The sequence below is a fragment of the Coregonus clupeaformis genome, chromosome 12 (genome assembly GCF_020615455.1).
Source record: "Coregonus clupeaformis isolate EN_2021a chromosome 12, ASM2061545v1, whole genome shotgun sequence".
Taxonomy (NCBI): Eukaryota; Metazoa; Chordata; class Actinopteri; order Salmoniformes; family Salmonidae; genus Coregonus; species Coregonus clupeaformis.
The window spans coordinates 35,071,788-35,099,400 of record NC_059203.1 but is presented as its reverse complement, the minus strand read 5'-3'; the positions used below and the strand labels follow the sequence as shown (position 1 = coordinate 35,099,400).

At 45.4% G+C, this 27,613-nt stretch overlaps 1 protein-coding gene across 1 annotated transcript in view; it reads right to left on the bottom strand.

Moving 5' to 3' along the window:
* The window catches only part of LOC121578066 (protein bassoon-like), a 139,179-nt gene that overhangs the window by 15,198 nt on the left and 96,368 nt on the right, over positions 1–27,613 (bottom strand). Inside the window, exons 4-5 of the mRNA XM_045223841.1 lie at positions 7,893–8,729; positions 479–6,955 (exon numbers count right to left, since the gene is read on the bottom strand). Of these exons, the coding sequence (XP_045079776.1) occupies positions 479–6,955; positions 7,893–8,729 (7,314 nt within the window). The remainder of the gene's footprint in view (positions 1–478; positions 6,956–7,892; positions 8,730–27,613) is intronic.

Below are 27,613 nucleotides of genomic sequence, written 5' to 3'. Positions count from 1 at the left end.
CTAGCATGGACAGTCCTTTGATGCCAAACCCTGTGTGATGCATCTGTGCTCTCACACAGGACTATCTAGTCTGTTCAGTATCACACTCTCTTCAGTACTCTGTTGTTTACTTTCTCTGCTCTCTACTGTAAATAAGATAGTCATGAAAAAACGTCTTCTGTCTTGTTAAATGCTTGTTCTTTTCTAAAAAATATATATTTATTTTTAGTCATTTAGCAGACGCTCTTATCCAGAGCGACTTACAGTTAGTGAGTGCATACATTTTTTTCATACTGGCCCCCTGTGGGAAACGAACCCACAACCCTGGCGTTGCAAGCTCCATGCTCTACCAACTGAGCTACACGGGGCCTAAATAACTTACAATGTACCTATTTATTTTCATATCAGGTCACATTATGATGTAATGTGTTAATGTGAAAGTTATTGAAGTGAAAGTGAAATAATAATAATAATAATAATAATGTAACTTATTACATACCTGACTGTTGGAGAGGGCCTGCTGATGGTAAGGGGAGAACCTGTTCTTGGCAGGGTCTTCTGAGGTGGGGCTGAGGGGTTTGGGGTCCGACATGGAGCGCTGCACACTCTTGATGGGTCTGGGGAGGCTCTGGTGACGCTGAGCAGACTCTGCAGTGAAGGCTTTCTGCTGGGGTGTGACATGTGCCTTGTTGAGCTTCTCCTGGGAGGCGAACGTGGTTTCCAGCATCCGATGGGGCGACAGCGGGGACACAGGGGAGTACAGCACCTGGGGAGACTTGGGAGGCTGGCGAGACGGGGACTCGTTCTGCTGCTGGCCTTGGTAACCGATATCCAGAGGGTCGGGTTTCCTCCTTTCGAACTTGGCCACCCCTTGGGGAGGAGGTGGGGTGGAGCCCACCATCTGCATAGTGGTGGAATATGGGCTGATGGTAGTGGGGACGCTGAGCTGAGGGGCCACCACCCCCTGAGACTGGGCCTCTGGTTCTGTCTGACAGGCCAAGCTCTCACCCTTATGGGTCCTCTCTGGGGCAGAGATGTAGTGAAGCAGCTCCACCTTGTTTGTCTCAGCCGCAGTGATGTGGATTGCAGGTGAGACCCTGCCCAACTGGTCTGCCTCAGTCTGGCATGAGGAGTCGTTGGTGGTCTGAATGGCTATGCTGGAGGAGGACACTTTGGTGGTTCCATTGGATTTGACCTCGGTGCTGGAGTCTGAATGCTTGGATAAGCGCGATCTCCTGCGCCTAACCGGTTGCTCCCACTCTGCCTGATCTTCGTCGTCTGTCTGGACGCTGCAGTCGGCGATCCGCCTGGTTCTCCTGCCCCTGCGGTTCATGTACCTGTCCTCAACCTCTTCATCGTCCGTCTGCACACAGCTATCTGCAATCCTCCTCACCAGCTCCTCCTCCGATCCATCCCTAAGACGAGGCATAGAGTTCTGCTTCTTCATGACCCTGGACTCCAACTGATTCTCACTGTTTCTCAAGGACATCTCAGAGGCAGAGTTTGGTATGGGCCTTGGGGTCACCACTGCTTGGACCACCTGCCCTTCCATGTGGGGTTGCCAGAACTGCACACTTTGGCCGTCCTGTTGAATCACCCTACCACTCTGGTCACAGATGATGAAACCTTGAGGGGTTCCTCCTCCGACTACTACCCCTTGTATGGCACCTTGAGGGGTTCCTCCTCCGACTACTACCCCTTGTATGGCACCTTGAGTGGAAGTGGCTGCAGCAGATGCTGCTGATGCAGCGGCTGCCTCGGCTGCTGCGGCCGCAGCCGCTGCCTCCACTACTGCAGTCTTCTGCCTCTTCTGCTCCTCCAACTGCTGCTGCAGCTGCTGCTGCAGCGACTGGATCTGGTCCAGTTGCATCCTCTGCTGAGCTAGCTGTTCCCTCTGCATGACCAGCTGGGTCTCCCTCTCTGATTGCTGCTGATGCAGTACTTGCTGTTTGATAGTCTGCAGCTCCTGAATCTCACGTTGCACCAGCATTTGTTCTTTCTCCCTGTGCCTCTGGAGCTCCATGCGGTCTCTCTCCAGTTCCTCATGCAGGCGCATCTGCCGAAGTTTCTCCAGCTCTACGCGCTCTCGCTCCATCTGCAGCATCTGCTCCTGCTGCTGTCTCAAACGCTCCTCTACCTTTTCTAGCTCTGGGTCGACCGAAGTGGCGATGGTGGTGCTTGGTGCTGCAGTAGAAGCCATCTGGTGAGTGGTCTGGGGCTGGGGCTGCACTAGAGCCTGTGGATCAGGCTGAGTTATAGGCTGGGACTGGGTTTGAGTCAGAAATGAAGTTTGAGTTTGAGTTGCTATTTGTTGTTGCATTTGAGTTTGCATTTGTTGCTGTATTTGGGACTGTATTTGTTGCTGTATTTGGGACTGTATTTGTTGCTGCATTTGGATTTGCATATGAGTTTGAGTATGGGGGTGTGTCGTAACATTCTGCCCTTGGATTTGAGTTTGGGGGGTCTGTTGGTTTGCAGGGACTACTACAGACTGAATTGGCATTGCAGTAGTTTGTCCACCCATATGAGCAATTGGCTGGGCTGGTGTTAAGGTTGCAGCCGTGTGTACAGAGACGGTTGCAGAAGGCTTCCCAAGGTAGACAGGAGCTTCTTGGGTGGAGGTGCTTGTGGCAGGTACACTTCCAGGAACACTAGCCATTGTAGGGAACTGGTTGGGAGGAGGGTACCCGTAATGTCCCTGTGTGGACAGAGGCATCTTTGGGGTCATATGAGGCAACCTGTTGAGGCTCGCCAGTGGTACAGCAGTCACGCCTGCAGGGTAAGGTCGGTATATTCCTCGTGGCATGGGTCGCAGAACAGAGGAGGGCTGGGTGGTTATTGGCAAGGTAGAGGCTATTGGGGTGTTGATGGTGGAATATGTCATACCGTCAGCTCCTCTCATTGCAGACGGATATAAGGCCCGTATGCTTGCTTGTCTGGCATTGATCAGATTGGTTAGGGCTTGGCCGTGTGCAGTGGGCCTCCCGTCAGGGCCATAGAGCAGGTTGGCTCGGATTGATGCTAAGCTTTGCTGTAGGTTGAGCCTGGCTGCAGGCCCTGCTCCACTTCCAGAACCATACTGCATCATCTCAGGGTTGCTGTACCGTTGACCAAAATGGTCCATAGAGTTCAGAGCTGCACACATTCGGCTGATCTCCCTGGCAGTGGTGGCACTATACTGTGCCAGGTTGGCGTCCGGTAAACCTGCCTGACCATAGCCGTAGTCTTGGTTGATGTTGGACATGGAGCCGTACCTTCGTAGGGGCAAGGGAGGACCTGCAACATCTCCTTGATGACGTAAGTCTGTGTAGGATCCGTATTGCGCACCCATGCCAAGATATCCTCCTTCGTAGGCCTGATTAATGGTGCTCAGATCCACTGCCAGGTCCCCAGGGTCAGTCCTCTGATAGTACTGAATACCTGCATTAGACAGGTTGGTGTCAGACATGGAAGGTTGAAGCCTCCCTCCGGGGGGTATAGGGTATAGAGGGACTCCCTGCATAGGTTTATGCTCCTCTGGTGCTCCTTGCATGCTTGCTGCCTGATAGCCATTATTACCAGGTGGTTGTTGTTGTTGCTGTTGTTGCTGCTGCTGTTGTTGTTGCTGCTGCTGCTGGCCTACAATGTAGTGTGGGGCAGGGGGTGGAAGAGTGACTTGGGAAGGTTCAGTGGTAGAATTTTTCTGAGTTAAGTTCCCTGCACAGCTACCAGCAAAGGGTAGCTTGTAAACAACGTCACAACAAGCCACTTGGTTCTCTGGTTTCTGTATCTGTCCACCAGTGAGATCCAGGACCTGGGGAGGGGGAGGAGGCTCTTTGACCAGCTGAGTCACGGTGGCCACCTGAGAGGCATTGCTATCTTCCAGTTGGACCATCATGACATGGGGCTTTCCAGTGGACAGGTTCATAACTGTGGGTTTGTTCTTCAACTCCAAGGCAAGCCCACTCTGACCATAGTCATGTTGATTGTTAGAGGGAGGTAGAACTACAGACACTGGCTGGGGAGGCATGGGAGATACTCTAGGAATCACACTGACACTGACCACAGGCTGGGCACTGCTACTGCTCGTCTGGCTAACCACCAGGTCTTTCTTCAGCAACAGCGGCTGGACCTGGTTCGCTAGGTTATAGCGAGCAAAGGAAGACTGCTGGTGCTGCTGGAGCTGCTGCTCGAGGAGCTGTTGTTGCTGTAGGAGCTTCTGCTGCTGCATCTGGAGCTGCTGCTGCTGGATGCCCAGATCCTCCAGACACGCGTCAATCTTAGGAATGGTCGGGTCAGTGATGGGTGGCTTAGTTTGTGTTAGACACATTGCTGACCCAACGCCTTGCCCCAGATCCATACGGTTCTGCAAGGGATCTCCGTAAACCACTGGATGCCCCTTTGGCTGAGATATAAACATGGACGCTGCCACGGTGACGCTGACTGTTGTTGGAGTGGATGCTGAAACGTGTGGCTGCTCTTGTGCATTCAGGTTCATGGCTGCATTCAGTGGCTGCACTGCTTTGTGACGGTTGGGTGGTTGTTCAGCATCGAGCGAATACCTCCTTGTATCAGTTGCCAGAGATGTTAGATCCATGCCCTGGTCTGTCATGATGACTGGGGCAGCCTTCATTGGTGCTCTCAGGTCCACTACAGATGCAGGTCCACTCGGATGCATTTGCATTTGGCCCTGCTCTACGACCCTAGAGGTACCTGGGACATTGGAGAGCCTACATAGGGAGATATTTTCCATTGACATTGACCCACGACTGTATGTGGTAGCTGTGGTTGTCATTGTCATGCTTATACCTATATTAACCCTATCTGCAGTTTGGAGCCTCTGTAAACCATGTTGAGGGGATTGTTGCGATGGGTGCATTTGTGGGGACGTTGGAGAGCTCGTTGAAGGAATATGTTGCTGATACATGGGCTGACGGATAGCCTTTGTTGGCGAGGACAGGGGAGAAGTGGAGGAGTTTACAGTCAGAGGCTTGGCAGGACTGGTGGTGGTCTTAGAGCCCAGCGTTATCTCCATTACTGGTGAGTTGGAGGAGGACTGTTGTCTTGCAAGGCATGGCGATGCTGCTCTTTGAGGCATCTGGGGTCCATGTTGTTGCAGCGGTACTGGGGAGGTTGGGCCCCCAGCGCCAGGCTGAGAATGTTGTGGGGACCCCCCAGGCCCAGTGGGTTGTGGTGACACCCCAGGCCCTGTAGGTCGTGGGGACAGGGAATGAGTGGGGCTCTGTGAGGGAGAGGGGGAAGGGGAAACAGGAGGACTGGGGCCTTTGAAATAGGAGAAGAGGGAGGATGCGATGGAAGGCGCTCCAGAGTCAGGAGGAGGCGCCCCCTGTGCTGGTCCCTGAGGACCTGGTCTTACAGCCACCGGGGGGATAACACCTCCTATTTTGGCAGTCTGCATCCTCATCCGGTCTTGGGTTTCTTTTGATAGATGCTGTGTCACACTGATTCCTGGGGGGACCCCTTTTCCAGCCCCACATGGGTCGTTTGAGGAGAAGGAAACAGGTGCAGAGATTTGTGTGGGGCTGGAGCCAGGGGTTAGAGGTGCTCCAGTGCCTAGATGTTGTTTGCTGCCAGGCTGAGGTGCTCCAGCCGGTTGCCTTTGTGGACTTCCTTGTTGTTGGCCTGGCCTTCCTGGCTGTCCCTGCTGCTGCTGCAGCATCTCTGCTTTCCTCATCATTTCTTCATACACCTCCTCTGCACTTTTCAGTGTCTTGTCCAACGGTGAAGTGGCAGTATGTTTTTCAGTTGGGGAGTAGAGGGACATGAAGGTGGGTAGGTTGTGGTGGCTTCCTGACTTGTAGAGCTTGGAGCCCATCATTTCAAAGCCCTCTGCCTCTGAGTCCATGGAAGGGGAATACTCTGAGCAGGAGGATCTGTGGAGCTCCTCCATCTCTGCTGCCTGTCTCAACTCCTCTGTCGGGGATGCATCCTCGATGGGAGAGAGGTTGCTGGGGGGAGTCTTGGATCTCTCTCTACGTCTCTGGGCCCTTAGCTCCTCTTTGTCCCTCTTGGTTTTCCTGGCTGTGCTGCGGATCCTCTGGAGGTCCAGATCTCTCATCTTCTCCTGCTCTCTCAGAAGCTCCTCTTCCTCCCTCAGCTCATCTTCCTCGGATGAGTCCTCGATGGTGGGCAGGAGTGGGCCGTGGGAGCGGTGGCGAGCCTTCCTCTGCTGCTTGGCTTCCTCCAGTCTCTGCCTGCGGCTGGGGCTGCTGTCACTGTCATCCTCCATGGAGGACACGGAGGTAGGTGACGTGCCAGATGTGTAACTGGGAGTGGTGGCAGGGAGGGTGGATGAATACTCCCCCTTCGACCGCTCCTCTGGTGATCCAGTCAGGCTTTCCATCTCCAGCTCTGGCTCTCTGAGATCATGCTCTGAGTTGTTCAGCTCAATGGTCTTAAACCGCCGCAGGCCTCCTTGGGAAGCCATCATACCTTCATCGTCTTCGCCATCTGCCTCCTTGGTATCCTCCTCAAAACTACTGGAATGGTGGGTGAGGCTGCGTCGTTTCTCTTTCCCCAAATCCTTTTTGTTTTTTGTTTTCTGGTAGCCGTACCCTTCCTCCTCCTCCATCTCGTCCTCGTCAGCGCTCATTTCCATGATCTGCCTCCTCATGAACTCCTCATCTGTAATTTCTTTATGGGACTTCTTCTGCCTGGGCGGTAAGGGGGACAGACGACTCTCGCTGCTGTCCTCCACATAGTCGTGGCGCAGCTTGGGGCTGAGATCGTCAGACACCACCCCATCCGAGTTGTACTCCTCGCCCTGGTCTGCAGCGGACTTGGACTTGGACTCTAGCAGTGGCCGCATGGAGCTCTCTAGCTTGGTGATCTCAGAGGGGCTGGAGGGGCCTCGTTCACCCAGCTTCAACCCAGGATCCTCACGGATATGGCCTGTGATCTCGCCCACGGAGCCGGAGATCCCATCTGAGGAGTAGCCCGTGTCACTGAGGCTCTGTGTGCTGGACTTGTTGGAATCCTAAAGGAAAGAGAGAAACAAGAGAGACAGGTCAGACGCCAGTATTAGCATCAGTCCTGTTGCCCCCTGACTTAATTAATTTCTGTAGCAAAAAGTATATTACAGGCATCAGTAAACCCTTTCTTTCCTATCGTTTCACCTAACTCATCGGCAGTGTCACTTTTATGGGCATTTGTTTCACAGATGATAGGGGTTGGAATAAAAGCACTGGAGCTTATACAGGCTGTATTACTATTCTGGCAAGACAAGAGAATAATTGCATTGAAAATAATTCAGTCATCAAAGCACAGGCAAATATATAACAGATAATGTAATTAACGTTATTAAAGCACAGGCAACTATAACTGATAATGTAATGAACGTTATTAAAGCACAGGCAACAATTGCAGACAATGTAATGCACACAAATATGACTATAAAAGGTTAAGATAAAAAGTGACAAAAACAACAAAAAGACAAACAACAATAAAACACAAAGAAAAAACATGATATTTTGGTTACATGCTTGTATAATTAAATGTGCAATGCAATCTCTTCCATTGTTGAAGAATGATGAATGATGGTAAAGAATAAACAATCTGATCAAAATATAATGATTAAGTTAAAAAACGGTGCATTGCATGTTAGCTAATAACACTGATGAATCATGATTACAATCCCAGAGACAAGGATGACCATATTACAGATCATACAGGCTTAACATTATGATTGAACTAATAAAAACATGAAGAAAAGATACCAAAGCTGATGCATGATCGTAAACGGCTGATGCATGGAGATGCCGAAGACAGGTGGGATGAGAATGATGTAATGATCATAGTGATGATGATGATGATGATGATGATGGTGACAACGACGATGACAAGAATGACTAAAATGAAGGTAAATCAAATTCTGGTGGTAAATCAAGAAGAATAACGGTGGTGAAGACGCTCACTTCATGGTGTTTTGACTCCTGCGAATCTTCAGCGGCTTTCTTCTTTTCATCTTTTGATGTGGTAATGGCTTCAGGTGGTCCCTTCTTGGGCGAGGCTTTGGCTTGTGTTTCCTTTTGAGTTTTGTGGACGACTTTAGTTTTATCCTGGCCCTGCTGCTGTTTACCGGCCTGCTTGTTGGGTTTAGGTTGGGTAGGTGCACCCTTAGCAGGTGAGGGTGCACCCTTGGTAGGGGTGGATGCAGCTTTAACAGAGGAGGGCTGGGCAGGTCCCTTGCTCTGGGCAGTGGGTCCTGTCTGTTTGGCAGGGGAGGGTGCGCACTTGATAGGGGTGGATGCTGTTTTAGTAGAGGACAGTGCGCCCTTGGCTGGAGAGGGCAGGGCAGGACCCTTGCTCTGGGCAGTGGGTCCTGTCTGTTTGGCGGGGGAGGGTGTGCCCTTAGCAGGGGTGGATGCTGTTTTATTGGGGGAGGGTGCACCCTTGGCAGGGGAGGGCTGGGCTGTTTTAGCAGGGGAGTGTGCACTCTTACCTGGGGAGGGTTGTGCCTTGGTAGGGGAGGGTTGGGCAGGCGCCTTGCTCTGGGAGGTGGGTCCTGCCTGTTTGGCAGGGGAGAAAGGAGGGCCACTTACTTGGGCACCCAGTGGTTTTTGTTGTTGTTGAGGACCAGTCGGCCGTAGCCCTGCATGCTGATTGGGCCCTCTCTGCTGAGGCTGTTGTTGATTGGCTGGAGCTGATTGCCGTGGGGATCCCATTGGCTGAGGAACAGGAAGTGGAGCGTCTCCCAGGGCCCCAGACAAAGCTCTCTGGGTCTGGCAGTTCAGGCAGAGCCATTCTTTATTCTGAAACAAAGACAGAACAAAAAGAGGCCTTTAGAAAACTGCAAGGTACAGGATTGTATCAAAACAAACATTGTCTGTTAACTGCAAACTGAAGATTATTCCATAATGATCATTCAAAAAGGGACAATAACACTGTCAGTCAAATAACATTTAGAAACAAGAAACATCAAGAAACAATGAATAAAACATAAAGTCAGGAAGAAACATTCAACAAACAGCCCCACACATATTCTATATCATACCACAGTGACACATAATATGGTATAAGTGGTATGGTGGGAGCTGAGAAGAGGTGCTTTCCTTGTCCAACAAGGTGAGAGTCTGCTTGAGTAACATTAAAATAAGACAGGACAGGAATAGTACAACCGTTTTCTGCACTAGAGTGGTCTGCACTACTGCTGACTGCACTACCTCTGTCTACACTACCGCTGTCTGCACTACCGCTGACTGCACTACCTCTGTCTGCACTACCTCTGTCTGCACTACCGCTGTCTGCACTACAGCTGTCTGCACTACCTCTGTCTGCACTACAGCTGTCTGCACTACAGCTGTCTGCACTACCGCTGTCTGCACTACAGCTGTCTGCACTACCGCTGTCTGCACTACAGCTGTCTGCACTACAGCTGTCTGCACTACCGCTGTCTGCACTACAGCTGTCTGCACTACCGCTGTCTGCACTACAGCTGTCTGCACTACCGCTGTCTGCACTACAGCTGTCTGCACTACCGCTGTCTGCACTACAGCTGTCTGCACTACAGCTGTCTGCACTACAGCTGTGCTCACAGCAGCACTTAAAAATGAAGCATGTCCTCTTAACTGAAATAATATAAAAACACGACTCTCCAATAAATCAGCAGTCTCATTGAAGGTTTAAGCCGCTAATTTACACCAGTGCAACGTCCCAAATAGCACCCTATTCCCTACAGTGGCTTGCGAAAGTATTCACCCCTCTTGGCATTTTTCTTATTTTGTTGCCTTACAACCTGGAATTTAAATAGATTTTTGGGGGGTTTGTATCATTTGATTTACACAACGTGCCTACCATTTTGAAGATACCAAATATTTTTTATTGTGAAACAAACAAGAAATAAGACAAAAAAACAGAAAACTAGAGCGTGCATAACTATTCACCCCCCCCCAAAGTCAATACTTTGTAGAGCTACTTTTTGCAGCAATTACAGCTTCAAGTCTCTTGGGGTATGTCTCTATAAGCTTGGCACATCTAGCCACTGAGATTTCTGCCTATTCTTCAAGGCAAAACTGCTACAGCTCCTTCAAGTTGGATGGGTTCCGCTGGTGTACAGCAATCTTTAAGTCATACCACAGATTCTCAATTGGATTGAGGTCTGGGCTTTGACTAGACCATTCCAAGACATTTAAATGTTTCCCCTTAAACCACTCGAGTGTTGCTTTAGCAGTATGCTTAGGGTCATTGTCCTGCTGGAAGGTGAACCTCAGTCCCAGTCTCCAAATCTCTGGAAAACTAAAACAGATTTCATTCAATAATTTCCCTGTATTTAGCGCCATCCATCATTCCATGTGATCCTCTGTAGCTCAATTGGTAGAGCATGGCGCTTGTAACACCAGGGTAGTGGGTTCGATCCCCGGGACCACCCATACATAAAAATGTATGCACACATGACTGTAAGTCGCTTTGGATAAAAGCGTCTGCGAAATGGCATATTATATTATATTATATTATTCTGACCAGTTTCCCAGTCCCTGCCGATATAAACATTCCCACAGCATGATGCTGCCACACCATGCTTCACTGTAGGGATGGTGTTCTCAGAGTGATGAGAGGTGTTGGGTTTGCGCCAGACATATCATTTTCCTTGATGGCCTAAAAGCTCAATTTTAGTCTCATCTGACCAGAGTACCTTCTTCCATATGTTTGGGGAGTCTCCCACATGCCTTTTGGCGAACACCAAACGTGTTTGCTTATTTTCTTCTTTAAGAAATTGCTTTTTTCTGGCCACTCTTCCGTAAAGCCCAGCTCTGTGGAGTGTACGACTTAAAGTGGTCCTATGGACAGATACTCCAATCTCCGCTGTGGAGCTTTGCAGCTCCTTCAGGGTTATCTTTGGTCTCTTTGTTGCCTCTCTGATTAATGCCCTCCTTGCCTGGTCCATGAGTTTTGGTGGGCGGCCCTCTTTTGGCAGGTTTGTTGTGGTGCCATATTCTTTCCATTTTTTAATAATGGATTTAATGGTGCTCCGTGGGATGTTCAAAGTTTCTGATATTTTTTTATAACCCAACCCTGATCTGTACTTCTCTACAACTTTGTCCCTGACCTGTTTGGAGAGCTCCTTGGTCTTCATGGTGCCGCTTGTGTCACACCCTGGCTCTGGGACTCATTATGTTGAGCCAGGGTGTGTTCATTTCTATGTGTGTATTTCTGTGTTGGTGTTCATTCTAGTTTGTTGTATTCTATGTTTGCCTGAGTGACTCCCAATCAGAGGCAATGAGTGTCAGCTGTTGGCTGGTTGTCTCTGATTGGGAGCCATATTTAACTGTATGTTTTCCCTTTGTGGTTGTGGGTTTTTGTTCCGTGTTCGGTCATTGATACCGTGGACGTCACGAATCGTGTTTTGTTTTGTATTTTGACGCTTTAACTAATTAAAGTCACGTTTGTTCATCACGCTGCGCCTTGGTCTACTCCTTACCTCGACCGTGACAGCTTGCTTGGTGGTGCCTCTTGCTTAGTGGTGTTGCAGACTCTGGGGCCTTTCAGAACAGGTGTATATATAATGAGATCATGTGACACTTAAATAAAGTCCACCTGTGTGCAATCTAACTAATTATGTGACTTCTGAAGGTAATTGGTTGCACCAGATCTTATTTAGGGGCTTCATAGCAAAGGGGGTGAATACATATGCATGCACCACTTTTTTATTTATTTTTTAGAATTTCTTGAAACAAGTTATATTTTTCATTTCACTTCACCAATTTGGACTATTTTGATCCAAATAAAAAATCCATTTAAATTACAGGTGTAATGCAACAAAAATAGGAAAAACGCCAAGGGGGATGAATACTTTTTCAAGGCACTGTATATAGTGCACTACTTTTGACCAGAGCTCTAGTGCACTATATAGGGAATACAGTGCCATTTCGACACCACCTGGGTTATTACCAGCCCCACTATTTTGTCATTTTTCTTTCATAATGCTATAATATAGAAACAACGTTGTCAGGCTAAGCAGTAAAGTACTGTACAGTGAGGCTCCATCCTAGTGGTGGCAGAAAGCCAAGGCTTTTAACAGAGAGTATGCTGACTCTGAACACATGGGACTTGTTTAACATTGACCTTTATGTTGATATCATCACAGGAGAGTCAACACATATGGAGAACGATCAGTTACTCTTGCTAAAATTGGATTCGATAAAGAGTGAGTGAGGGGTATAAAAACAAAGGGCATTTCTGGGTATAATAATTAAATTAAACTAAGACCTTTTTGGATGATTATTATTTTTGTAAGAAATAACTGTCCTCTCATACTATATGGCCAAATACCATCATAATAAAGATTGATCAAAGATCCGGAACAGTCATTCTGATTCCCATGTAAAATAGCCTTTTGAGTGACTAAAATATCACCCATAATATTTTTGGGGGATAGAAATACTCAAAGTTTTAGAAAAAGTAATTTTTCTCTCATGGCTAACTACCAGGAAGTTTGAAAAGACAGGCTCAGTGGGAGGGGAGCTTATATTCATGAGCTCGCCTTGACTGACAGCTCTTTGAAATGCCTATGTCAAGCAACTTTGATGCAATGAACAGTGTTGCAGTAAAATCATCTCAAGAAAATTTGGTGATACACAAAGCAATGATGTCAATTTTTTCACATTTCTACCCTGCTAGAGCTTCTCCGGTCAACTGTAAATGCTGTTATTGTGAAGTGGAAACGTCTAGGAGCAACAACAGCTCAGCCGCGAAGTGGTAGGCCACACAAGCTCACAGAACGGGACCGCCGAGTGCTGAAGCGTGTAGCGCGTCAAAATCGTCTGTCCTCGGTTGCAACACTCACTACCGAGTTCCAAACTGCCTCTAGAAGCAACATCAGCACAATAACTGTTTGTCGAGAGCTTCATGAAATGGATTTCCATGGCCGACCAGTCGCACACAAGCCTAAGATCACCATGCACAATGCTAAGCATTGGCTGGAGGGGTGTAAAGCTTGCCGCCATTGGACTTCATGGTTCGGGCTAGGACCCTTAGTTCCAGTGAAGGGAAATCTTAACGTTACAGCATACCAAATTTGTGGCAACAGTTTGGGGAAGGCCCTTTCCTGTTTCAGCATGACAATTCCCCTGTCTACAAAGCGAGATCCATACAGAAATGGTTTGTCGAGATCGGTGTGGAAGAACTTGAATGGCCTGCACAGGGCCCTGACCTCAACCCCATCGAACACCTTTGGGATGAATTGGAACACAGATTGCGAGCCAGGCCTAATCACCCAACATCAGGGCCCTCTAACCAATTGTGCTATTACGTGTGTTTTTTCGCGTTATTTGTCATTTATTCCGTACATAATGTTTCTGCCACAGTCTCTTATGGCCAAAATTGGACAAAGATTTTTTCTTCAACGAGTAGGATGCAAAGGATATTCTACAGACACCTGACAAGGCCCAAATCCCCATCATTCGCATGAGAAAGAGACTGAGATATCGTGGAAGTAGCTCGGGGTGCCTTGTAAGGATCCGACGGCGAGCGAGTAATCTGCCTCTTCCATCAATCCTATTAGACAACGTACAATCATTGGAAAACAAAATGGACAACCTAAGATCAAGAATATCCTACCAACGGGACATAAGAAACTGTAATATCTTATGTTTCACCGAGTCGTGGCTGAACGACGACATGGATAACATACAGCTGGCAGGATATACGCTACATCGGCAGGATAGAACTGCTGACTCCGGTAAGACAAGGGGTGGCGGTCTGTGTATATTTGTAAACAACAGCTGGTGCACAAAATCACACTTTTTTTCTTAAAACTGCATTGTTGGTTAAGGGCTTGTAAGTAAGCATTTCACTGTAAGGTCTACACCTGTTGTATTCAGCGCATGTGGCAAATAAAATTTGATTTGATTTGACCTAACTAACGCTCTTGTGGCTGAATGGACACAAGTCCCCGCAGCAATGTTCCAACATCTAGTGGAAAGCCTTCCCAGAAGAGTGGAGGTTGTTATAGCAGCAAAGGGGGGACCAACTCCATGTTAATGCCCATGATTTTGGAATGAGATGTTCGACGAGCAGGTGTCCACATACTTTTGGTCATGTAGTGTATCTAGCTATATAAACCACAACCCTCTGCAAACATGCATTCTCTGATGTTGGTAAGAAGGCGGTACTTATTTAAATTAGGTAAGAGAATAACATGTTACCATTGTTGTATTAAAATGAGAGTTAGGGTTATGTCACCCTATCCCATTAATAATCCCGCCTCCTGAATCCGAGTGTTTGAAAAGTGGGGAGGGGACCAGTAACTTTTGATCAACATTGATCAATGTAAATGCAAATGTCATTTTTCATACATTGATCTGGTTTCATCCAATTATCATCCAATTTCATGAAAAACATGATTTTGACTGTTCATGTTCAGGATCTGAACTAGGGTTGAATATTTTCCAGGTATTTTACAAATGTTCCATCTCGAGAATAAATCCCTTTTCTCCCGGGTAACCCGGTATTTCCCGCCAAAACCAAAACCGGTAGTGTCATTCAAAGGCATTATAAAGCATATAAATATGTCTGGATTTGATTAGAGCTTTGATCATCATGAAAATTCAAACCTGATGGTACCTGAGCCTGTTGAGCCATATATTAAATACATTTTATGAGCCCTACATTAACGACATTTAATGAGCCCAAGCCCAAAAAAGTCCAAATGATTGCAGTTATCCAATAGGCCTACATATATGATATAGGCTACTGCACATTACCCATAACAGAAAAACATAAAAGCCCATAGATGTAGCTAGCTATATGCTCTCTTGGGTAAATAAATTAAACTAGCTCCATCCAGCTAAAGCTAATCTTTTTGAGTGTGAACTGTATTACTGTACTGTGGTAATGTGGTATTACCGTCATTACACATACACGCCACCAGGTGGTGTAGCACTTGAGTGCCTAGTGGTATCATTGTTAGAGTAATGGAATGCACCCCAATACACACGTTGAGTGCAGCTGCGACTGCCTGCCTGTTACACATGCTCAAGGGTTAGTAATAATGTAATCTGTTTATAAAGATCTGCTCCCTCACTCCTTCCAAGGCGTATTATACTGTATTATATGGACTGAAATTACGCACATTGTTCAAACCATGATAAAGCAGAAGAGAATGTGCGATTCTGGTGCAGCACGTGCGGCCTACAAAGTTACAAGTATAGGCTAGCGAATTTGATTTTAATGTTGAAATATAATAGGGCCTATTTGTATAATTAGGCTGAAGCATATATACCTTTCATAATATTTCCCCTAATGTTATTAGCCTACCTCCTCTTTCTCTCTAAATTGTTGCTTCATTCCTTCCTCGCGTTCAACAGTTAATTTAAAAAAGTTTTGTTGTCCTTATCTTCCTCATTCTACACTCTAAAAATTAGGGGTTCAACAAGGGTTCTTCTAAGATCCTCAAAGTTCTTCAAAGAACCTTAGGGTTCTTGGCACTGAAAATTGCACCCAAAAGGTTCTTCCAAGAACCCAATAGGAGGTGGGGTTCATCGAGGAACCTCATTAGTTGGTGGGGGTTCTTGCAGGAACCTAACTGCCCAACTGAAACATTTGGATTTTAATTTGAAAGGACAGCAGGTGCAGGCACTTAACTGAAAAATGTAAAGATCTCCTCAATTTAAAGTAAGGTTTGTCCCTTGTAAGATCTAAATTGATATTGTTTTATGATGATACCATCTATCTTTTTATAGTTGTGCAAATCTTTCTAAAACAGAAAATGGACACAATTCAATGGATATCAATCAACAAAGAGGTAAGAATATGTATGCTATAACAATATGTTGAAGGCTAGCTGTATTCGGTGCAGATGACTGAACTGCTCACTTTTGTGTCTGTGTCTGCAGGTTTACAGATGAGGAGGCATACAAAGGTATGTCAATTGGTATAGGTATGTTATGCAGATCACATGTACCATCCTCCTCCCTTACCTCTTCAATGAAAATCCCATAGGCCTATACATAATGGACAAGGTATGTGTATGAAAATTATTATCAAAATAGTTTTTTTAATTCACATTTACCACAAAAACCAAGGTATGAATACTGTTGTGTGCGTGTTTTGTTAATCATCTGTATTTACTATTTTTGGGATTCACAGATCCTCCCTACAGGAAACCTGTTCGATCGCCATGCACTGCAAAATCATTCTGGCTATGGATACGGAGAACATCAACACATTAACATCAACATGCCAGAGGATATATCCATTGGACTTGGGGCTCTGCTGGGAGTTTACCTTATATTTAGATTTTTTTATTCTGCTTTGCCACTAAAATCATAATAAACACTGAGAACCAAAATATTGTGTTATTGTTGTTAAGCGTTTTACTAATAATAATAGGGGAGGCAGGAGTAGTTCAAAAATTAACCCCAAAAGGTTATTCAAAAGGTTCTTCAAGGATCCATTAAAAGGGGTTCTTTGAAGAACCCTTTTAAAGAGTTATTCGAAGAACTTATAGGGGTTCCCCCACAGTTTCAATTTGAAGAACCCCTAAAGGATCCTCCAGGAACCTTTACTTTCTTAGAGTGTAATGTCATCCTTGAATAATATGGGACTAGAATTAGATGCAGAAGGCTTTCACTTCTCTTCACGACGATTGAATGGTTATGGGTCTGAATAAATATCTGCTATAGCCTACCGCCATCGCATGTTTGCTCTTCTTTCAAACTACACTTTAAAAAGTAAAGGTTCCTGGAGAATCCTTTAGGGGTTCTTCAAATTGAAACTGTGGGGGAACCCCTATAAGTTCTTCGAATAACTCTTTAAAAGGGTTCTTCAAAGAACCCCTTTTAATGGATCCTCAAATAACCTTTTGAAGAACGTTTTGGGGTAAATTTTTGAACTACCCCCCCTCCCCTATTAATATTATTATTAATAATACACTTAACAATAACAACAATAACACAATACTGTAGTTGTCAGTGTTTATTATGATTTTAGTGCCGAAGCAGAATAAAAAAATCTAAATATAAGGTAAACTCCCAGCAGCAGTCCAATGGGTATATCCTCTGGCATGTTGATGTTAATGTGTTGATGTTTTCCGTATCCATAGCCAGAATGATTTTGCAGTGCATGGTGATCGAGCAGGTTTCCTGTTATATTCATCAGAGGTGTATGGAGGGTGAAGTCTGTGAATCCAAAAAATAGTAGTTATACAGATGATTAACAAAACACGCACACAACAGTATTCATACCTTGGTTTTTGTGGTAAATGTGAATGAAAAAAACTGCTTTGATAATGGTTTTCATATACATACCTTGCCCATAATGTAGAGGCCTATGGGATATACATTGTAGCGGTAAGAGAGGAGGATGGTACATGTGATCTGCATAACATACCAATACCAATTGACATACCTTTGTATGCCTCCTTGTCTATATACCTGCAGACATCTATATACCTGCAGACACAGACACAAAAGTATGCAGTTCAGTCATCTGCACCCAATACAGCTAGCCTTTAACATATTCTTATAGCCAACAGTACATATTCTAACCTCTTTGTTGATTGATATCCATTGAATTGTGTCCATTTTCTGTTTTAGAAAGATTTTCACAAATATGAAAAGATGGATAGTGTCATCAGAAAACAATATCAATTTAGATCATACAAGGGACAAACCTTACCTTAAATTGAGGAGATCTTTACATTTTTCAGTTAAGTGCCTGCACCTGCTGTCCTTTGAAATTCAAATCCAAACGTTTCAGTTGGTCAGTTAGGTTCCTGCAAGAACCCCCACCAACTTAGGAGGTTCCTCGATGAACCCCACCTCCTATGGGGTTCTTGGAAGAACCTTTTGGGCGTAATTTTCAGTGCCAAGAACCCTTAGGTTCTTCGAAGAACTTTGAAGATCTTAGAAGAACCCTTGTTGAACCCTTAATTTTTAGAGTGTACCCGTGAGTTCTATTGGCTGCTGTATTTAACATTCAGCAAAAAAGACCTTGCGTCCCTCTTCGAATAGTCTATTGGTATAAGAAATGCTAACAAAAATAATGTCCAGCAAGCTATTCTAGTCTAGCTTTTCCTGCATGGAACTCCCAAGAGCTAAGGAGCGTTTTTTAAGGAGCGGCCAGAAGAGCACAGGTGCTTGCGTATTGCGCAAGGGACAGAGGCTATAAATTAGAAGCTTATTATGCATAACCCATCATTAATTAGCTAAATATAAGGCTATTACTGCACTGAATTTATTACCTGAAAGAGGTAGGCTAGTCCTGTGTAGCTCAGTTGGTAGAGCATGGCGCTTGCAACGCCAGTGTTGTGGGTTCGATTCCCACGGGGGACCAGTATAAAATAATAAAAAAATGTAGGCACTCACTAACTGTAAGTCGCTCTGGATAAGAGCATCTGTGGTCTAAGGCACTTAAAAAACGCTCCTTAGCTTTTACTAAAATGTAAAATGAAAATATAGAGCTACAATGAGCTACAGTGTGTACTCCTGAGTGGCGCAGTGGTCTAAGGCACTGCATCGCAGTGCTAACTGTGCCACTAGAGATCCTGGTTCGAATCCAGGCTCTGTCGCAGCTGGCCGCGACCGGGAGACTCATGGGCGGCGCACAATTGGCCCAGGGTAGGGGAGGGAATGGCCAGCAGGGATGTAGCTCAGTTGATAGAGCATGGCGTTTGCAACGCCAGGGTTGTGGGTTCGTTTCCCACGGGGGGCCAGTATAAAAAATATATATGTATTCACTAACTGTAAGTCGCTCTGGATAAGAGCGTCTGCTAAATGACTAAAATGTAATGTAAAAAGTATTTGATCCCCTGCTGATTTTGTACGTTTGCCCACTGACAAAGAAATGATCAGTCTATAATTTTAATGGTAGGTTTATTTGAACAGTGAGAGACAGAATAACAACAAAAATATCCAGAAAAACGCATGTCAAAAATTTTATAAATTGATTTGCATTTTAATGAGGGAAATAAGTATTTGACCCCCTCTCAATCAGAAAGATTTCTGGCTCCCAGGTGTCTTTTATACAGGTAACGAGCTGAGATTAGGAGCACACTCTTAAAGGGAGTGCTACTAATCTCAGTGTGTTACCTGTATAAAAGACACCTGTCCACAGAAGCAATCAATCAATCAGATTCCAAACTCTCCACCATGGCCAAGACCAAAGAGCTCTCCAAGGATGTCAGGCACAAGATTGTAGACCTACACAAGGCTGGAATGGGCTACAAGACCATCGCCAAGCAGCTTGGTGAGAAGGTGACAACAGTTGGTGCAATTATTCGCAAATGGAAGAAACACAAAATAATTGGCAATCTCCCTCGGCCTGGGGCTCCATGCAAGATCTCACCTCGTGGAGTTGCAATGATCATGAGAACGGTGAGGAATCAGCCCAGAACTACACGGGAGGATCTTGTCAATGATCTCAAGGCAGCTGGGACCATAGTCACCAAGAAAACAATTGGTAACACACTACGCCGTGAAGGACTGAAATCCTGCAGCGCCCGCAAGGTCCCCCTGCTCAAGAAAGCACATATACAGGCCCGTCTGAAGTTTGCCAATGAACATCTGAATGATTCAGAGGAGAACTGGGTGAAAGTGTTGAGGTCAGATGAGACCAAAATGGAGCTCTTTGGCATCAACTCAACTCGCCGTGTTTGGAGGAGGAGGAATGCTGCCTATGACCCCAAGAACACCATCCCCACCGTCAAACATGGAGGTGGAAACATTATGCTTTGGGGGTGTTTTTCTGCTAAGGGGACAGGACAACTTCACCGCATCAAAGGGACGATGGACGGGGCCATGTACCGTCAAATCTTGGGTGAGAACCTCCTTCCCTCAGCCAGGGCATTGAAAATGGGTCGTGGATGGGTATTCCAGCATGACAATGACCCAAAACACACGGCCAAGGCAACAAAGGAGTGGCTCAAGAAGAAGCACATTAAGGTCCTGGAGTGGCCTAGCCATGCTACATGCTACATGCATTGTGAACTGCGCTCCATACTGAGATGTGCTGTCTGTCCCCACCCTGAGCTTTGATTCATCATGCAGAGGCAATAGAGAAGCCATATTTCACATTGCATATAATTTTACAGTTCCATTTCATGCAATGCTGTTCAAATAAATAATTTATTATAATTTACTGGTTTCTCACAGTTATTTATCCCGGAAAAAGGGTGTGGTTTTGGGTGGGAAATCCCGGTAAATATTGGTAACTAGGTTCCCGCCATTCAACCCTAATCTGAATTTCTTCAGAGTGCGATAATTTGGCTCAGATTAAAACAGACCGGCATTGGATTAAGTATCTGTTCAACCAAGATGTTCCTTCCTAGATTTTGAACCAAGTATCCATGATGTCTATGACCTCGTTTAAGGTTAGATTATGTATTTCAAGCACGGCATTAGCCGCAGTGCGGCCCTTGACAGGATAGATCAGAGCTGGCTAAAGGACTCAGTCAAACCCCTGTAGTTGTACATTTCAAAAGGCTGTCTAAGTCATGTCTTTCATCTGGATGAGAAGGCTTACTCACCAGACAGTGTTAAGCGCTTTGAAGCACATGAGATGACGCCACTGTATGAATACAAATCAGCACTATGGTTATTAGTGGTGACACACAGAAACCCAACTGCAATTAGTTCCACAGTCAACTGTTCAGATGTAATCAGTCCTTCATGGAGCAGATGACACTCATCAACAGAGAGTTAGACACAGACTGTCACCCCTCACATTCAATCAACAGAGAGTTAGACACAGACTGTCACCCCTCACATTCAATCAACAGAGAGTTAGACACAGACTGTCACCCCTCACATTCAATCAACAGAGAGTTAGACACAGACTGTCACCCCTCACATTCAATCAACAAAAGGTACATCAGAAATGAAACCCTATTCCTATATACTGCACTACTTTTTACCAGATTCTTATAGGCCCTGGTCAAAAGTAGTTCACTATATAGGGCAATTTCGGACGTAACCCGAGAGTTAGACACAGGCACTCATCCCTCACATTCATACTTCCCACCACAGATTATGTCAACACTCTTTGAGAAAAAAGGGTGTAAACCTATCAAAGACAGGATATTAGCAGAAACATATTCCATTTCAGATCAAGGAGCTGAGCAATGAGACAGATCTGCGGTTTCCATATTAGGACAGCCTCAGTCTAAGCAGTTGTTTTATGCTCAGGTCAATGGAAAATAAAAATGCTTCTATTACCGGTTATGAGAAGTGCAAAGAGACATGGTGGCACCACGTTTGTAGCCCAGTGCCTTCATTCAAAGCGTCTCAGAGTAGAAACGCTGATCTAGGACCAGGCCCTCCCTGTCCATGCAATCTTATTCATGAATGATTTAAAAGGCAAAACTGATCCTAGATCAGCCATCCGACTCTTAGACACTTTGTGAAGCTGGCCCCAGAGCCTCAAGGCATGGAAAAATGGTGTCTGTGTCTGTGTACTGTTTCCGTCGCGTCTTCACACACACAAAACAAAGGCGATAATAAATAACCCCATAAACACCTCTATAGGCGATTACCATCTGTACCATAAATCATATCCTTTATATGGTGTCCATATGAGGACAGCATCCTTTATTGTTATGATGCCTTCTTTAACCTCTGAGGAGGAAATGAAGACTACAACAATATACTACAAAACCATCCCAAGCTCACAAAGGAAAGCACAACAGAGGTGTTCAATTATGACATCATAGAGGACATCTCTGCTACAGTACGCTTCCATAATTCATTGCATTTCAAGCTATTCTTATTTTTAGAATTTAATATTTCAAATGCATTCGGTTTTTGGTTACATTTCAAGAATTCAGTGTGTAGTAGCAGCATGAGAAAAAACAACCTGCTGAATATGTCTGCAAATACAATATGGCAATACGACCTAACAAAAAGTGAGTTACTCTACTTGCAATGTCTTTAACACAGAACTAAAGTCTCACTCAATTGGTCAGCTGCTCGAGTTCTGGGTCCATACGTGTTAAGAGAAAAGATGAAGAGATGCTAGAACAAGAAGTGGAACTGGATTGAAGAGCTCCACCCTATCTCTTTGCAAGTTACTGGCAGAATGTCCCATCCCCTACAGAAATTCGAAAGATGCTAACACCTGCAAAATCGTGATTTGTGCAAATAACCAGTAAAAAAACAAAAAAAAAAGATGTATTGCTGGTCGTTATCCCACGCATCCCATTCCAATCCCAACAGATTCTATGGTACCTGTTATGTTTATGTAGATCTGTCCACGAGAGATTCCTCTACTAATCTGCTCACTGCACAATGTACCTTTTCAACTGTCAAAACAATAACATTCTATATGCATGCGCAACCAAGAGGTTCCCCAGTGAACATCCAATGCTGCAGCGCGCCATAATTGCTAGTTAGTTAGCTAGCTAGTTAGTTGGCTAGATAGCACAGAATGACAAGTTCACATTTCTTGATCCAACCAAAAAACTGAACAAACGAGTGACACTATACAAAAGTATGTCAACACCCCTCTCTCTTTTCTCAGTATCCTGCAGGGCACCGTATGGGATTTCTCTGACATACATGATCAAATGAAGGTTGATTAGATGGTAATAGATAGAGCTGTATACCTAATAATACGGACAAAGCCAGATGAGAATGACATAATATACTATATATACAAAGTATGTGGACACCCCTTCAAATTAGTGGATTCGGCGATTTCAGCCACACCCGTTGCTGACAGGAGTATAAAATCGAGCACACAGCCATGCAATCTCCATAGACAAACATTGGCAGTAGAATGGCCTTACTGAAGAGCTCAGTGACTTTCAATGTGGCACCATCATAGGATGCCACCTTTCCAAGGAGTCAGTTTTGTTAAATTTCTGCCCTGCTAGAGCTGCCCAGTCAACTGTAAGTGCTGTTATTGTGATGTGGAAACGTCTAGGAGCAACGACGGCTCAGCAGCCAAGTGGTAGGCCACACAAGCTCACAAATTGTCTGTCCTCGGTTGCAACACTCGCTACTGAGTTCCAAACTGCCTCTAGAAGCAACTTCAGCACAATAACTGTTTGTCGGGAGCTTCATGAAATGGGTTTCCATGGGCGAGCAGCCGAACACTAGCCTAAGTTCACCATGCGCAATGCCAAGCATCGGCTGGAGGGGTGTAAAGCTCACCAAAATTGGACTCTGGAGCAGTGGAAACGCGTTCTCTGGAGTGATGAATCACGCATCACCATCTGGCAGTACGAATGATGAATCTGGGTTTCGCGGATGCCAGGAGAACGCTACCTGCCCGAATGCATACTGCCAACAGTAAAGTTTGGTGGAGGAGGAATAAAGGTCTGGAGCTGTTTTTCATGGTTTGGGCTAGGCCCCTTAGTTCCAGTGAAGGGAAATCTTAACTGCAGCATACAATGACATTCTAGATGATTAGAGAAATAGTTAGTCGAGATCGGTGTGGAAGAACTTGACTGGCCTGCACAAAGCCCTGACCTCAACCCCATCGCACACCTTTGGGATGAATTGGAACGCCGACTGCGAGCCAGGCCTAATCGCCCAACATCAGTGCTCGACCTCACGAATGCTCTTGTGGCTGAATGGAAGCAAGTCCCCACAGCAATGTTCCAACATCTAGTGGAAAGCCTTCCCAGAAGATTGGAAGCTGTTATAGGAGCAAAGAGGGGACCAACTCCATATTAATGCCCATGATTTTTGAATGACATGTTCGACAAACAGGGGTCCACATACTTTTGTTCATGTAGTGTATATACAGTCGTGGTCAAAAGTTTTGAGAATGACACAAGTATTGGTCTTCACAAAGTTTGCTGCTTCAGTGTTTTTAGATATTTTTGTCAGATGTTACTATGGTATACTGAAGTATAATTACAAGCATTCCATAAGTGTCAAAGGCTTTTATTGACAATTACATTAAGTTTATGCAAAGAGTCAATATTTGCAGTGTTGACCCTTCTTTTTCAAGACCTCTGCAATCTGCCCTGGCATGCTGTCAATTAACTTCTGGGCCACATCCTGACTGATGGCAGCCCATTCTTGCATAATCAATGCTTGGAGTTTGTCAGAATGTGTGGGTTTTTGTTTGTCCACCCGCCTCTTGAGGATTGACCACAAGTTTTCAATGGGATTAATGTCTGGGGAGTTTCCTGGCCATGGACCAAAAATGTTGATGTTTTGTTCCCCGAGCCACTTAGTTATCACTTTTGCCTTATGGCAAGGTGCTCCATCATGCTGGAAAAGGCATTGTTCGTCACCAAACTGTTCTTGGATGGTTGGGAGAAGTTGCTCTCGGAGGATGTGTTGGTACCATTCTTTATTCATGGCTGTGGTCTAAGGCAAAATTGTGAGTGAGCCCACTCCCTTGGCTGAGAAGCAACCCCACACATGAATGGTCTCAGGATGCTTTACTGTTGGCATGACACAGGACTGATGGTAGCGCTCACCTTGTCTTCTCCGGACAAGCTTTTTTCCGGATGCCCCAAACAATCGGAAAGGGGATTCATCTGAGAAAATGACTTTACCCCAGTCCTCAGCAGTCCAATCCCTGTACCTTTTGTAGAATATCAGTCTGTCCCTGATGTTTTTCCTGGAGAGAAGTGGCTTCCTCGCTGCCCTTCTTGACACCAGGCCATCCTCCAAAAGTCTTTGCCTCACTGTGCGTGCAGATGCACTCACACCTGCCTGCTGCCATTTCTGAGCAAGCTCTGCACTGGTGGTGCCCCGATCCCGCAGCTGAATCCGATAAATGGTTGATTTAGGTGCAATCTTACTAGCAGCAATATCCTTGCCTGTGAAGCCCTTGATGACGATGACGGCACGTGTTTCCTTGCAGGTAACCATGGTTAACAGAGGAAGAAAAATGATTTCAAGCACCACTCTCCTTTTAAAGCTTCCAGTCTGTTATTCTAACTCAATCAGCATGACAGAGTGATCTCCAGCCTTGTCCTCATCAACATTCTCACCTATGTTAACAAGAGAATCACTGACATGATGTCAACTGATCCTTTTGTGGCAGGGCTGATCACTCATTCTGGAATATATGCAAATTGCCATCATAAAAACTGAGGCCGCAGACTTTGTGAAAATTAATATTTGTGTCATTCTCAAAACTTTTGACCACAAATGTACACACATTGATTTGTTGCTACCAGAGCCACTAAACAAACACATCAGAGAACGTTTATTTCCCGTTTATTATCCATTTGCTCTGGTGGTGTGAGCTACATTTGGCTAGCATAGCAAATATCAAATCTAATCGTATTTGTCACATGCGCCGAATACAACAGGTGTAGACCTTACCGTGAAATGCTTACTTACAAGCCCTTAACCAACAAAGCAGTTCAAGAAATAGAGTTAAGAAAATATTTACTAAAGAAAGTCAAGTAAAAAATAAAATAAAAAGTAACAATAAAATAACAATAACAAGGCTATATACAGGGGTAACGGTACCGAGGAGTCAATGTGTGGGGGTACAGGTTAGTCGAGGTAATTTGTACATGTAGATAGGGGTAAAGTGACAATGCTTAGAAAATAAACAGCGAGTAGCAGGGGGTGTCAATATAAATAGTCCGGGTGGCCATTTGATTAATTGAGCACGCCCCCATTCTCATCGTAGTGGAACAGGTTGAGAGCTTCAAGTTCCTTGATGTTTACATCACCAACAAACTATCATTGTCCAAACACACCAAGACAGTCGTGAAGAGGGCACGACAAAGCCTATTCCCCCTCGGGAGACTGAAAAGATTTGGCATGGGTCCTCAGATCCTCAAAAATGTCTACAGCTGCACCATGGAGAGCATCCTGACTGGTTGCATCACCGCCTGGTATGGCAACTGCTCGGCCTCCGACCGCAAGGCACTACAGAGGGTAGTGCGTACGGCCCAGTACATCACTGAGGCCAAGCTTTCTGCCATCCAGGACCTATATACTAGGAGGTGTCAGGGGAAGACCCTAAAAATTGTCAAAGACTCCAGCCACCCAAGACATAGACTGTTCTCTCTGCTACCGCACGGCAAGCGGTAACGGAGCCCTTTTTTTTGCACTGACTCTGTTGTACTGGCTCTATGCACACTCACTGGACTCTACCCACACACTCACACATACTAAACTGACACTCCAACACGCACATACACACACACTACATACGCTCACACACACAAAACATACACACACATACTCACACATAGACACACTTTCACACTCTTCACACACGCTGCTGCTACTCTGTGTATTATCTATCCTGATTGCTCTACCTCTACCTACATGTACATATTACCTCAATCACCTCAACTACCTCGTATCCCAGCACATTGACTTGGTACCGGTACTCCTTGTATATAGCCTCGATATTGTTATTTTATTGTGTTACTATTTCCTTTTTTTATTTATAAAAAAAAAGGCTAATATTCTTACTTTTTAACTCTGCATTGTTCGGAAAGGCCTCGTACGTAAGCATTTCACAGTAAAGTCTACACCTGTTGTATTCTGCGCATGTGACAAATTAAATTACATTTGATCTCAACAAAATGTAAACAATGTGTGAGGATTAGCTAATCCTGTTTCAGTATAGAAATGACAAGCCACATGTACAAGTGCATTGGACATGCCCACGAGGCCAATACTAATCACATCATATGTCTGCTTTGGGCATGCATGCATGCCATAAATAATCTCACATCCACTACAAGCAATGGAACCAAATGGGTAGAGCACGGATAGTGGAGGCAAGAGAAAAATCCCCTGGAGAGTGACCACAGTCAAGGGTCACTTTTAGATTAGCTGCAAAGTAGCCATGTAATGTATGAGTTCCATCCCTGTATAGCTGACCGGGCCAGGATGCTTGAAGCTAGCATGCTAACCACTAGAGGAGGACAGTGAGTGTTGCAGAATGAAGCAAAAATTGCAGGAGGAGATCCTCCCGCAGCCGAGATGCTTACGGTATTAAAATACAGATAAATTCATGATAGACAGGAGGAGACACTAATTAAAGTCTTAGGGGGGATGACATCACATCACAGTGGCTACTAGAACTCACCTGCAGCTCACCTCTGCTACAGTCACACCCCTTTCACCTCCTCCTACGCCACCAACAGTATAACTCATGACTGTGTGATTTGAGTCAATGTAGCAGAATGAAATAACCACAAAATCAGTTCTGTGGGTGCTAGATTGACTCAGTTCACACAGTCTGCTTAGTTCACACAGTCTGCTCTGCTGGCTGCTGAGGTTGATGCGGAGAAGGAGGAGGTCAGTGAGTGTAGCAGAGGGGTGAGTGTGTAGCACATGTGAGCTAGTTGACAGGTGAGTGCTAGGCTCTTTCTCAATTCATCATTCTCAAAACCCATTGGAGAAGAAGATTAGAAGGGAGGGACCTTTTACCTTCTCCTCCAATACAGTTGTGATACAATACAGGTGAGGAGATAGGATGCGAGTAATCAAGGAAAGACATAGTGAGACAAAGCCCTAGTAGCCATCGTGTGGTGATGTCACCCGCCCTGAAACCTAAATTACTGTTATCCTAGCCCAACCAAGATCATGCTTTTTGTAGGATAATGGATGCTCCTTTGTGGGTATGAAGTGCTGTTGTGGACAGGGGTTGCATCCTAGGTCAGCCATACAGGGATTGTTACACCAAAACCAATGATCAAGGACATCAGCTTCATCTGCAAATCTGTGCAATATCATCAGACACAATGAGAATGAGTGACAAC